We start from the raw sequence: 14,696 nt of genomic DNA on the forward strand, positions 1-14,696 counted from the left end.
TCTCAAAGAACATTTTTTCTTTTCAAGCAGATCTTTTTTTTTTTCCCCCTCTGCAGGTTGTTAATAATGTTCATCATTTCTACTGGAACAGCTGTAACATCATATTTCATTCCCAGCACTGTTGGTGTGGTTCTTTTCATGACTGGACTTGGATTCTTACTGAGTCTTAACCTAAGTGAGATGGTTTTTGGCTTAAAACACAGTGTGACCGGACACAGAGTGGGAACCAAATCTAAGGCTTTACCCAATGGTTTGGAAAAACAGTTTACTTGGAAGGAATACCTTTTCTACAGCATTGTATTAGTCTTGGCTCTCTTGGAAACTGGTTTGTTGCATCACTTTGCTGATTTCTCACAGATTTCCAAAAACAGTCCCCAGGCTATTGTTGGCTATATTTTGATGATATTATTTATAATACTATGGATACTTAAAGAAATTCAAAGTGTCTATATATTTGGAATGTTCCGGAACCCTATCTATCCAAAGCATGCGCAGACTGTGACTTTATTCCTAGAGAAGCAAACAAAGCTCATGAAGATTGGCGTTGTCAGACGGATTTTGATAAATCTAGGTAGGAAGACAAATATTAATAAACTTGTATTTTATCTAGGAAGTGTACAAAAATATTATGGAATTCCTGTATTTGTATAATGTTATACTGCATTCAAGTGTTTACTCTTTTATGTTTTGGTTTATTTATTGGTTTTTTTAGCTCATTGCTTAAATGTGCTCGTAAAAATACTTACAGGCCAAAATAAAATATAGTAGAAGGGGTTATTTTGCCTTCATTAAATTTGTCTCTTTTTTTGTTTGCCTTAGTGTCACCTTTTGCTATGATAGCATTTCTTTCATTGGACAGTTCCTTACAAGGACTCCACTCTGTGTCTGTCTCCATTGGATTCACAAGAGCTTTTAGAATGGTAATGCTAATATGCACTTAATAGTATTTTCCTATTCCCAAATTTAATTATGATTTTGTTTACTCTAACAGTTTACTTAGATTATCAAATTCTGCCTAATAAAGTGGTAAATTTGTGTACTGCAGGTATGGCAGAATACAGAAAATGCTTTATTGGAGACAGTCATTGTATCAGCAGTGCACTTGTTGATCTCCAATACAGACATATGGTGGAACCGAAACCTGGATACAGGAATCAGACTCTTACTGGTAAATATATTTTTAACAGCTTTAATGAGATGTATTTCATATACCATAAAATCATTCACTTAAAGTGTAAAGTTCTGCGGTGTATATTCAGAACTTTGCAGCCATCACCACAATCTAATTTTAGAATATTTTCAACATCCCAAAAAGAAACCTCATACACTTTAATAGTCATTTCCATTCTGCTCTCCATCTCATCTACTTCTTACTTCAGCCCCAGCAACCATTAATCTACTTTCTGTCTCTAAAGATTTGCCAATTCTGGACATTTCACACGAATATGATTATACAGTATGTTGTCTTTTGCATCTGGCTTCTTTCTCTTACATGTTTTCAAGATTCATCCATGTTGTAGCATGTATCAGTATTTTATTCTTTTTTATTGCTGAAAAATATTCCATTGTATGGATATATCACATTTAGTTGATTCATTCATTAAATGATAGATATTTAGGTTGTCGCCACTTTTTTTTTTTTTTTTTTTTGCGGGACGCGGGCCTCTCACTGTTGTGGCCTCTCCCGTTGCGGAGCACAGGTTCCGGACACGCAGGCTCAGCGGCCATGGCTCACGGGCCCAGCCGCTCCGCGGCACGTGGGATCCTCCCAGACCGGGGCGCGAACCCGGTTCCCCTGCATCGGCAGGCGGACGCGCAACCACTGCGCCACCAGGGAAGCCCCGCCACTTTTTGACTATTATGAATAATGCTGCTATGAACATTCAAGTACAAGTTTTTATATGGACATGTGAGTTCATTTCTGTCAGGTATGTTTACCTAGGACTGGAATTTCAGTTATGCACGAACTTTATGTCTTAACACTTCAAGGTATTGCCAAACATTTTTCCAAAGTGATTGCACCATTTTACATTCTCACCAGCAGTGTATGAGGATTCTAATTTCTCTACAGTCTCACCAACAGTTGTCTGACTTTTTCATTATAGCATTTTCATGGGTCTTTTCATGATTTTGATACTGCCTTTCTGTGAATACTAATGATTCATCTTTACATATGTTTATTGGCCCTGTGTGTATGTTTCTGGGGAAATGTCTATTCAGATTCTTTGCCCATTTTTACCTGGGCTATTTGACTTCTTATTGTTAAGTTTAAGAGTTCTTTATATATTCTGGATACAAGTTCCTTGACAGATATATGACAAGCAAAAATTTTCTCCCATTCTGTAGGTTGTCTTTAGCTTTCTTGATAATGTCCCTTGAAGCAAAAAAGTTTTAATTTTGATGAAATTCAATCTATTTTTTTCTTTTGTTGCTTGTATTTTTGGTGTCATATCTAATAAACACTGCCTATTCAAGATCGTAAAGATTTGTTATGTTTTCTCCTAAGAGTTTTGTAGTTTTAGCTCTTATATTTGGGTCTATGATCTACTCGGAGTTAATTTTTGTATATGTTATGAGTAGGGTTCCAAATCCATTCTTTTGTATATGGATGTACAGTGGTTTCAGCATCATTTATTGAAAAAGCTATTCTTCCCTCAATGACTTTTCTTGGCACCCTGCCAGAAATCAAACAAATGTAAGGGTTTATTTCTGGGCTCTTATTCTTTTTTCCATTCATCTATATGTCTATCCTTATGCCAGTACTACACTGTCTTGATTACAGTAGCTTTGTATTAGGTTTTAAAATTGGGAAGTGTGAATGTTATGACTTTGTTGTTCTTTTTCAAGATTGTTTAGACTATTTTGGTACCTTTGTGTTACCATAGAAATATTGGTTTTGGCTTTTCAAGTTTTTCAAAAAGGCATCTGAGACTTTGATAGGGATTGCCTTGGATCTGTAGATAAAATTTGGGGAACATTGCTGAAACTGAGCAGGACCCTGTGGGGCTCCTGGGCACAAAAGCCTTTCTGTGTCCTCTTCCCTGAGTTCCAAAGGGCAGGTTCAAACAGTTGCTAATCGGGGAAGGGAGAGGATGGAGAGACAAGTGAGGAGCAGTCAAGAAACAATAGTGCAGCCTTAGGAGCAGGGTCCTGGTTCCCGCTCAAGGGATACACATAACAATATCTTTGAGCTCTTCTGCAGAGCTAAAACCCCCACCAAATGGAAGGTGTTAACTACTTGATGAAGCACTCTTCATTCCAGAGAAGGTCACAATTTGCCCATCATCACCTGATGCCAGATGATCTTTGGATTGAAGGAATGCAGCACGGCACCCTGATCCTTACCAGCAACCCTACTCCCCTTGACTATAAAACTCCTCACCCCACCTCCACCACCCCCACCCCCAGGTTTGGGACACACAGTTTTGAGCACGTTAACCTGTTATGGCCCCCTTTGTCTGGCAAAGCAATAAAACTATTCTTTTCTACTTCACCCAAAACTCTTGTCTCCAAGATTCAATTCAGTGTCGGGATACAGAGGCTAGATTTGGCTTTGTTGCTGTCTTAAAAATATTCTTCCCATTCATCTACATGACATGTTTTCATGTTTATTTATATCTTCTTTATTTCAACATTGTTTTGTAGTTTTCAGTGTACAAGTCTTACACTTTTATTAAATATTATTCCTAAGTATTTTATTCTTTTTGATGATACTGTAAGTAGATTGTTTTCTTAATTAATTTTTTGGGTTGTTTATTGCTCAAGTATAAACTGCAATTGATTAGTTAATCTTATATCCTGAAACCTCACTGAAATATTTTATTGTTTCTAATAGATTTTTGGTGGATTTCTTAGGATATTCTGTATATGAGATCATGTCATCTGCAAATTAGATATAGTAAAGATAGTTTTGCTTCTTCCTTTCCAATCTGGATGTCTTTCATTTCTTTTTCTTACCTAATTGCCCTGGATAAAACCTCCTGTATAATGTTGAATAGAAGAGGTAAGAGCGGACATCATATGAGGAAAGCATTCAGTCTTTCTCCATTAAGTTGATGTCTGTCTTTTACCATTCCTGCTTTTAGTTCCCTTCTATTCCTAGTTAAATTTTTTTATCATGGAGGGTGTTGGATTTTGCCTCTTCTGTGTCTATTGAAATAGTCATGTGGTTTTGGTTCTTTAATCTACTAACATGGTGTAATATATTGATTTTCAGTTGTTAAACAAATCTTGCATTCCTGTAATAAATCTCACTCAGTCTTGGTGTATAGTCTTGTCTTTATGTTGCAGGATTCAGTTGGCTAGTGTTTTGTTGAGAATTTTTGTCTGATGTATATATTTGTGGCTTTCTTATCTTTCATTTAGATATCAGAATAGCAGTGACCTCATAGAATGAGTTGGGAATTTCATATCAATAATCTTGAATGTTTGTAGTATTCAGTATGTATCTTAAAATATTCTGTACTATGTAGTATTTTGTAGTATGGAAGCCATCTGGGCCTCAGCTTTTCTCTTTGGGTAGCTTTTAAATTGTTAATTGAATTTCTCTACTTGTTATAGGTATATTTAGATTTTCTATTTCTTCTTGAGTTGCTTTCCGTAATTCATGTCTTTTTCTAGGAAGTTGTCAGTTTCCTCTAAGTGATCTAATTTATTGGCATACTGTTGTTCATAATATTCTCTTATAATTCTTTTTATTTTGTTCTGTAAGATTGCTGGCAGTGTTATCTCTTTCCTTCCTGATTTTAGTAATTTGAGTCTTTTATGTATTTTTCTTGGTCAGTCTAGCTAAAGGTTTGTCAGTTTTGCTGATCTCAAAAAAACAGCTTTTGGTTTCATTGATTTTTCTCTATTATTTTTCTATTCTCTGTTTTATTAATTTCCACTCCAGTCTTTATTATTTCCTTACCTCTGCTTACTTGAGATTTAGTTGCTCTTTGTTTTCTAGTTTCCTGAGGTGGAAGATTAGGTTATTGGTTTAAGATCTTTCTGCTCTTGCATTTGTAGCTATAAATTTCCCTCTGAGGACTGGGTTTGCTGTATCACAAGTTTTGCTGTGTGTTTCATTCATTTGAAAATGTTTTCTTGTTTATCTTGTGATTTCTTCTTTGACCTGTTGGTTATTTAGGAATTTGTCTTTTAATTTCCAGATTTCTTTCTATTGTTGATTTAATTCAGTTTTGATTGAAGAACATACTTTTCATGATTTGTATTAATACACTTAGTATGATTTCAGTCTATGGAGGTTTGTCTTATGGCATGATGTCTGTTTCTTAATCTGTAAAATATTCTCTAAAATAAGGATAAATTAAGGATAGTTGCTTAACTGTTTACTACTGCTAGTTCTCATGACTTAACAAGCATGTAATGCAAAGCTTAATCAACCTTAAGATAGACATAGCACTCTGTCCTCTTTAGTACTACTTTTTTTTTAAGAGCTGAAACTTTAAAATGTAGTCTCATTTATTAATTGTGAGATTGGAGAAAATTATAACAAAGGATCTCATATAAGGGCTATTTCCTCAAAAATATTGGAGCAGTAATAAAATTATACTGTTTTTCTTATATGATCTTGAAAATTTATGAAAGGTATTTAAGAATAAAAACATCATTTTTATGTCTCTGCAGGTTGGCATCATGCGTGATCGTCTGATTCAATTCATCTCTAAATTGCAGTTTGTTGTGACCGTACTCTTGGCATCATGGACAGAGAAAAAACGTAGAAAATCAACCACGACTTTATGTGTACTCAACATTGTCTTCTCTCCATTCGTGTTGGTCTTCATAGTTTTTTCTACACTACTCTCTTCTCCCTTACTCCCCCTCTTCACCCTTCCTTTGTTCTTGGTGGGGTTTCCTCGACCTATTCAGAGTTGGCCAGGAGTTGTGGGCACCACAGCCTGTGTGTGTGCAGATACAGTGTACTACTACCAGATGGTCCCGAGTTTGAACACTGCCCTGCAGTCTGCAGTGGCAGCTGGAAGTTTAGGTAAGTAAATGTGTTGTGCTTAAGAAATCCTCACAAATGTATTTAAAGTACAAAAAAATGAACACACAGAAAAACAGTCTTTTGATCCAACTGTTATACAGATTCTAATACTTTGATGTGCAGGCAGAAAGACTAAATATGAAGAAGTATATCTCCTACTCCTTATTTTGAGGGAAATAAAGTTATAAAATAAAAATACCAAGTGAAAATTTCATATAGGTGATTAGACAATTTTTAAAAAACATTTTCTTGACTAAAATCAAGTTATAGTCCCCCCATGAAACATGAAAACACCTTATCCCAAAATTTTCCTGAATTTTAATGAGTTCATGTCAAGTAGATGTAACAGCTTAGGCCCATAAAGAATGAAAACTAGCATTATATAAATATCAGATTGAAGAGCTTAAAGGAGTTTGCTTGTATCTTAGTTAATGTCTAGCAACTTGTCTGACAAGGTTAGAGGGTAAGGTAACATAAAAGCTTTGGTCAGTGATCAGTAACCTCCCAAAATGAAGTGCTATACGAATATTAGCAAGATTTTTGATGAGAATGAGCTAATATTATAATTTTGTGATAATTTTATAATTTCATCATACACTAACTGTAAATTCAGCTATATTGTACTTCTCAAGGTTGGTTTTAGATAAAGTACAAGCCGATGACAATAGTGTGTTATCTCCTACTGTATGCTTTAGCCCCTGAACTTGTTTTAGGTATGTCCAGTGACTTCCTAGCAGACTGACTCCCCTGGCAGAGAGTAGCAATTTAAAATTAGAATTTTAATGAAATGTTTATTTGGGTTGAACTTTTCTAATTATCTATTATGTGAGATAATTTAGGAAAAATTTTATTTTTGTAATACAAATTTTTTATGAATAATCATTTTCCTTTCTTATAGGAAATATTCTACACTTTTAATACTTTAATACAGTTCCAATTAATTTTTATTGTATAGTGCAATGCCACTTTTAAAAATGCCTATAAGGTTAAACTCACATCTGAAATAATAAATACCTTAGTAATAAGGTAGAAATTATACGTTATTATCAAATCAATTATATTCAACCAGTAAGTGTGTTGTAAAGTATTTCCTGGGGGAAAAACAGAAAACAGTGAGGTAACATTTCACACACGTCTGATTGACAAAAATGTAAAAAAAGTCTGACATTAACAAGTATTGGCTAGGGAGTGGGGAACAGGAACTCTTAAACCCTGTTGAAAGGGAATGTGTAAATTCATACAGCTACCTTGAAGAGTAAACTTAATAGTCTGTACTAAAGATGTACATATCCCATGGCCTATGGATTACAGTTTTAGATTCCATGATCCAGTGATTACAATTCTAGAGAAACTCTTACATGTGTGTCTTGAGGGTCTGCAAGACCATTCCCAAATTTGATGATTTTCTAGAAGGACACATAGGACAGCATATAGTTGTGCTCATAGCTAAGATTTAGTATAGCAAAAGGATGCAGAACAAATACAAAGGAAATGTCACATGGGGTGAGAGACTGGGTGAAAGCTTCCAGGCATCCTCTCCCAGTGGAGTTACACAGAACGTGCTTAATTCCCCAGCGCCTTGTTGTGACAGTATGTGTGATATGTTGACTACTGGGGAAGCTTATTTGAGACTCAATGCCTAAGGCTTATATTGAGGGCTGGTCATGTAGGCATCCGCTGCCTACCAAATACCAAAATTTCAGACTCCCAAAAGGAAAGCAAGTGCTCAGTATAAACTGTATTCTTTGCACAGACAGTTTAGGCACAATGCGAGACTGTTTATCAGTTAGGGTGGTGAGAGCTCTTTTGAAATACAAGTTCCCAGTTTCCAGCCAAGGGCCAACTTTGTAAGCAGGCCTTTCAACAGACAGCAGTTATTTCTGCTATGTTAACTCTTTTTACGTAATAACATTGTACAAGCAGACTTGTACAAAGATAACTTATACAGCATTACTTATAATAGTGAAAAATTGGAAAACATCTGAAATGTTTGTTATCAGGGAAATGAATATTTAAATTCAGCTATATTCATACAATGAATTCTCAGTATAGTTACAGTGAAGGAGCTTTGTAGTCAATATATAATGGCTCAGAGACAATGTTGAGAGAAAAACTAAGTTTTAAGAGTATTTGTACAGTGTGGTAGATAGCATTTTATGTAAATTTTTAACACCACAAAATACTTTTATAGGCATGTATATAAAAATGTCCAAAATGTTTTAAATCATTAATGTGAAGTTGGCTTTTATATATTTAAGATATTTTCCTAATATATTTAATATGTATTTAGGGTTTTACACAACAGGTTCTAATTTGTTGTTTTTCTGGAAAATATATTCTTAATTCTTATAAATTATCACCTGTAGATTTTCTTTTCCAGCTGTTCCTGTAAAGAGCTTAATTTAATGCCTCCTGATATGCGATGGATAGTTGTTTGTATTCTTGACCTAAAAAGAGGGTAGAAAGAATTATTAATTAGTTCCAAGTGTGTTATTAATTTTAAAGATTCACGTGGCAAAATAAAACAAGCTTGAACAATTACTTTTTTTTTAAATTTGTTTTAGGTCTCCTCTTACCTGGGTCTCATTACTTGGGCCGTTTTCAGGATCGTTTAATATGGATAATGATTCTAGAATGTGGCTATACTTATTGCTGTATTAACATTAAGGTCAGTGTGCATTTGAAACCTTTCTAGTACGTGTGTAAAAATTTTGTTATGCACACATCAAAGAATTAATAGCTCACTTTGGAAGAGTTTTTTTACTTGTGAAAACACTTGGGATTGTTAAAGTGTATTTCAGTATGCACATAGTGATAGACTAGTGCTGACTGTATGATAGAGCATAGTAACAAAATACACTTGCCCCTTTTTTATCCAGTTTTATTCTTTTTATCCCTATCTAGTTGAGCATCTCAAAAAGGTGACTCAGTAATATTTTCTTCACTCCTATATCATATAAGCATTCTCAACTTAATATAAAAACCTTCTTTTGACCCCACTGCCCTTACCTGCTAATACCCTGTTTTTCTCCTTTCAGAGCAAAATGCCTTATTAGAGTCACTTATAATCATGTCTCCAATTTCATTTCTTCCATTTTTCTCTTCAACTTACTCTAGGTTTTTGACCCTATTACCTATTACTCTAGTAAAAACCGCTGTTGTCAAGGTCTCCAGTGGCTGTGGCATTGCTAAATCCAAGGATTGATTCTCAGACCCGTTCTTGACCTGTCAGCAGAATTTGACAGAGTTCATCTCTTCACTTGTTTCACGGATTAATCCTTGACAGTCTGCTTTGATGTTTCCTTCTCTTTCCTTGACCTGTTAATATCAGACTGCCCCAGTCCTTGCTGACAACTCCATCCTTCTAGTGGCTCAGATCAAAAACATTTGGGCTTTAGTCCAGTGATACTTGACTCCTTGTTTACTTCTATACCCCACACCCAATCCAACAAGAAATCCTGTTGGCTCTGCCTTTAAGTCATATCCTGTATCCTACCACTTCTCACCACCCTACTTTCAGCCACCTTCATTTCTTTCCTGGATAGCTGCAATCGCTTCCTAATTGGTCTCTCCGCTTCTGCCTCTGGCCCCCTACAGCCTATTATCAACCAGAATGATCTTTAAAATCTAAGTCAGATCATGTCAGTTCCCTACTCAAAATCCTACAGTGGGTATCTTCTTTCATTCAGAGTAAAAGCCAAGGCCCTAAAGGGTCAGGCTCCCTATTTGGTCTCATCTGCTCCTTTAACCATCTCACCCTACTCCAGCATACTGGCTGTTCCCTCTACCTGGAACACTCTTCCTCAGACAGCCACACAGCTAACTCCATCACCACCTTTAAGGCTTTGCTCAAATGTCACCTTCCCAATGAGGTCTACTGTGGGCATCCTATTTAAAATTGAATACCCACTCCCATTCCTGCCTGCACTTCCAGTCCTCCTTGCTTGCTTTACTTTTTCTCTATTTTCATAACACTTATACCTTCTAGCAAACTATGTAATTATTAATTTTATTGTTGATTACCTGTGTTCCTCCACTCTCTAATATAAATGTTGCAAGAGCAAGGATCTCTGTTTTTATTTGGAGAATATATCCTGAGCCCCTGGAACAGTGCCTGGCATATAGTAGGCCCTTTATAAATATTTGTTGAATGAGTAGTGAATGAATGAATTTTTTTGTCTTAGTGCAGATTGGATAAAATTGCTGGTGACTAAAACGCGGTTCCTTTAGTCCAGTGGTTCTCAAAATGCAGTTCTCCAGATTAGTAATTTTAACATGTCCTGGGAACTTTTTAGAAATGGAAATTCTTAGGCCTCACCCCAGACCTACTGAATCAGAAACTCTGGGGGAGTGCCCAGCAGTCTGTGTTTTAACAAGCTTTCCAGTGACTGACTCACCTAAAGTTTGAGAACTACTGCTCTAGTCTAACATGTACAAGTAGAAGGCAAAAAATCATGCAGAATATGGAGGACATTTTCATTGCTTAATTTAGTTCTATTTTTTTAATGGTACAGTTTTATAATACCTAATAATGTGGGTCCTTTTATTGATCTTTTGTGCTCCATGAAATATATGACATAAAGATATACTTTTTGGTGGCAGTCTTTTTTTCTTTCTTTTTCATTTTTCCAGACACAAGCTTGCTTAGCTATACCATCTACTAACATTTATATAACACTTTAAATTTGACAAGGCACTTTCATGACTTGCTTTACTCTTCACAACCCTATGTGCCAGGGTTATTTTTCTTTGAAAGAGAAGCAAAAGGAATCTCAGGGGGTAAGTGACCTACTCAAGATTGTGTACTAGCATCTGGCAGAGCCATGATTTAAAAGCAGATTCTGATGTCACATTCTGTGTTCTTTCCCTGGATCATAATACAACCTAACAGCATTGCCTTTTATTAAAATCACTGGTAGTTTTGTAAAGATGTATAAATAAATAAGCAATAATTAATAATAATAGTAAACAGTGATGTGATGTATCCTCTTCAAGTAATTCCTTCTAGCCAAGTAATCAAAATGGGTTTAAAATTTATATAAGGATGTATTAATAATATTCATTCTTTCAGCATATATTTGTTGCCTCCCTCACTGTGTGCCAGGTACTAGTTTAGGCACTGAGGCTACAGTAGTAACCAAAAGAGAGCTGCTCTGTGGAGTTTATATTGTAGTTGGAGGAGATAGATAATAATCAAATACATAAATCTGTATTATTATTATGTTATTATAATTTTTTAACTGGAACAAAGGAATGGTTAGACAAATTATGGCATATCCATATAGTAGAATACTGCTGTCATATAAAGTAGGATGGAAAGGATACAAAGCTAATGTGCATATTGTGTAGTTCCAATTTTGCTCCCCCCCAAATTTGTATAATTTTTAAAAGTTTTTAACAAGTGTGATTCAACCTTGACATACAGTCTTAAAATTATGGTCATTCTCATTAAAATTGTTTTGCCAATTTCCAGTGGAATTTCTAAAATTTCTTTTAAAATATAGCATTATTTTTCATGTCTGTATCCAGCATCAAATGTACTAAGTGTCATTAAATTTGAGTTAAGGTGTAGCTCTCGGGTTAAAGATTTTTTTTTGCATTTTACGTATTTTTATTTTGAGAATCCAATCCATGAGCATTTACAAAACTAGTTACTTTTCTCTGTGTAATAAGTGATCATAAACTCAAGTATTTTCTTATTACCTCTTTAGGGGTTAGAATTGCAAGAGACATCCTGTCATACTGCTGAAGCTCGAAGAGTTGACGAAGTTTTTGAAGGTGCCTTTGAACAAGAAGAATATGCAAGAGCATGTTCCATTAATGAACACTTTGGAAATGTCTTGACACCCTGTACTGTTTTGCCTGTGAAACTCTATTCTGATGCCAGGAATGTCCTGTCTGGCATAATTGATTCCCATGACAACTTAAAAGAATTTAAAGGTGACCTTGTTAAAGTACTTGTGTGGATACTTCTTCAGTACTGTTCCAGAAGGTCCAACATGCAGGAAAATGTTCACAAAACTGAAAATAAATGGAAAGCATCTCTAATAATCCTGCCTCCTTTGAATACTTCACCACAAACCGAATCCCCAGAAGACACAGATAGTTTAAATTCAGAAAATTTGGATGACTGGTCTGATGATGTTTTTGGTGAAGAGCCAACTATCAAAAAAGGAAAAGAAGAAAAAGATCAGTTGAAAGTTTTGCCAGGTATAAATTTGCCTATTCCAGGATCAGTGGAATCACAGAGGGTTGGTAAACATTCTACAGGCACAGTTACTGAAAATAGTCTTTACCAAGCAGTTGCATTGGGATACCCTGCTACTGACAAAGGAAAACAAGAAGCCATGGCATACATCCCTCTCATGGAGTTCAGTTGTTCTCATTCTCACTTGTTAAGCTTACCTGAAGAGTGGATATCTAACTGTTTGCCTAATTCCAAAGTGAAGGAGATGAGCTCATTATTCCCAGAAGACTGGTACCACTTTGTTTTAAGGCAGTTGGAATGTTTTCATTCAGAAGAAAATGCCTCAAATGTAGTGGAAGAAATTGCAAAGGACAGAGTTTTAAAAGACTTTTATGTTCATGCAGTAATGACTTGTTACTTTAGTTTGTTTGGAGTAGACAATATGATTCCTAGTCCTGGTCATATATTGAGGGTCTACAGTGGTATTTTCCCTTGGTCTCTTGCTTTGGATTGGCTCACAGAAAAGCCAGAACTGTTCCAACTAGCCCTAAAAGCTTTCAGGTAATTCATTTTGATTACATACAAGTTGTAACATTGGCCAAAAAATGTTGATTTTTTTATAACCTAGAAGGAGATGCTCTTTCATTTCTAATTTTAAAAAATAATCACTTTCCAAAAAATGAAAAATGCTTGGTATGTACTCTGATTATATCGGGAGCACACTTAAATTTGTACTTTCTTTTTGTTTATGTGGAGAAACTATTTTTTGTATGGCTTACTGGATTGTTTTGCTTTACTCTGATCATTTCTCCCAGAGCTTTTTTTCTGAAATATGTATGATTTCAGTTCAGTGTCTTTAAAAATCATTTCATCTATAAAGTTGATTTTAAAAATTCTAAAATCTTTTGTTTCTCCATTTTTTAGGTATACTCTGAAACTAATGATTGATAAAGCGAGTTTAGGTCCAATAGAAGACTTTAAAGAGCTGACTAACTGCCTTGAAGAATATGAAAGTGACTGGTACATTGGTTTGGTATCTGATGAAAAGTGGAAGGAAGCAATTTTACAAGAAAAACCATACTTGTTTTCTCTGGGGTATGATCCTAATATGGTAAGGTTAAAAATGTGTTTTTAAACATTTTCGTATATTAACCTTAAAGGATAGAAATCAGTTATAAAGTATTTAACCTAAGTGATAGAGATAACATTCTAGGTATAAATATATTAATTACAGTATTAAGGTATTTGTAATCATGACTTTATGGCCAACATAATCCAGTCCTAGAATGACTGATTATTTACTTTTGCAAAGCTAATAGGAGCCAATAAAGAATGTTGTGTAGCTATTATGCAGTAACTGAGCTATAAGATAGTCAAGTAAATGTAATTTGCTATAGCATATTTGACTAAATGGCTTGTATTTATATGGCAAATTCAAGTGTATGAATTATTACTTTGGATTTGAATCCTAGAAGAAAAATTAATTTGTAAGCAAGTCTGACTTGTGAAAATTCAGAGAGACTCTAAATAAGGAATGCCTTTCTTAAGATTTAGTACTTGTGCTCATTGCATTTAAAATGTCATTGAGTGTGCACAATATGAAAGATTCAGTGTTATGAGCTTATTGTGGGTTCCACATGTGGTGTTACTGCACATGTGCTTCCCATTGAAAATGGTGAAAGTTATTTTAAAAAAACAACCATTTAAAGTCTGAGAAATGGTCCTAAGGGCATACAGCAAATAAACATTTATTAAAGAAAATCTGCTAAAACCTAAGAACAGTTAGAGACTACATTATTTGAACCAAGACCCATTCCCTCCCAGCTCAGCAAGACAGAAACTCCACTCAGACTGGTATGGCCAAGAACACAGGGCTCCCTCTCCCCTCAGCTCCCAGTTGGAGGACTGTTTTCCCAGAAGAGGAAGGACTTCAGCATTTCTCATCTTACTCCCACCTGCCTATTGTGAGTCTTGGTTCTGGGCATGTGTAATCAAGAGGTTGGAACTCCCTTCTGGCCACCCCCAACTTGTTGGATGGAGGCTTTACCTGGGCCTGGTGCCACTGACAATAGCAGGGCCTGATCCCCCTTGTCTGTGAATGTTCCACAGTGGGAGAGGCAAGCCAAGAAGACCTGAGTCTACTGCTCCCCCTCTACCAAACACATGTCCTGAAGCATAGGTGTTACTCAGAAGTGTGCCATTGTCTTACCCCCCCAGTTCCAGCACTCTGGCTCAGAGATTCTGCCCACTGGGAGAAGCAGGCCGTTAAAAAAAAAAGCTCTAGATCTCTTACCAAAGGAAGTGACTTCATTTGCACATAGTGTGGACACACTGAAGCTTAAGATGTTCCTCAAAAAACAGTGGAGGTGGTGGTGAAAGTTACTAGAGGCAATTGGTAAAATCATTAGAGGTCTCAGCTGAACTGCAGGCCAGGTAGATTAACAGAGAGAACCAGGGAAAGAAACAGCGGAGAAGAGCCCTCCTGGGGTCAAAACAATCTCAAACACTGACCTCCAAAAC

General features: G+C 35.7%; 1 protein-coding gene and 1 long non-coding RNA gene across 9 annotated transcripts in view; one reads left to right on the top strand and one right to left on the bottom strand.

The window, feature by feature from the left end:
• The window catches only part of PCNX4 (pecanex 4), a 46,039-nt gene that overhangs the window by 16,382 nt on the left and 14,961 nt on the right, over positions 1-14,696 (top strand). For 6 of the 8 annotated variants that reach the window (XM_028495968.2, XM_028495969.2, XM_007123205.4 and 3 more), the window contains 7 exons: positions 57-571; positions 820-920; positions 1,046-1,168; positions 5,629-5,989; positions 8,554-8,657; positions 11,701-12,737; positions 13,101-13,287. In XM_028495968.2, the coding sequence (XP_028351769.1) occupies positions 57-571; positions 820-920; positions 1,046-1,168; positions 5,629-5,989; positions 8,554-8,657; positions 11,701-12,737; positions 13,101-13,287 (2,428 nt within the window). Of the gene's footprint in view, positions 1-56; positions 572-819; positions 921-1,045; positions 1,169-5,628; positions 5,990-8,553; positions 8,658-11,700; positions 12,738-13,100; positions 13,288-14,000; positions 14,141-14,696 lie in introns of all 8 variants that reach the window. The other 2 variants (XM_028495965.2, XM_028495964.2) reach the window with 1 other exon arrangement.
• LOC114487175 (uncharacterized) lies at positions 486-11,779 on the bottom strand. The gene is made up of 3 exons (XR_003681987.1): positions 11,693-11,779; positions 8,350-8,436; positions 486-567 (listed from the first exon to the last, which is right to left on the bottom strand). It is a non-coding gene; the product is annotated as an uncharacterized lncRNA (long non-coding RNA).

This window comes from Physeter macrocephalus, chromosome 11 (assembly GCF_002837175.3).
Source record: "Physeter macrocephalus isolate SW-GA chromosome 11, ASM283717v5, whole genome shotgun sequence".
NCBI lineage: Eukaryota > Metazoa > Chordata > Mammalia > Artiodactyla > Physeteridae > Physeter > Physeter macrocephalus.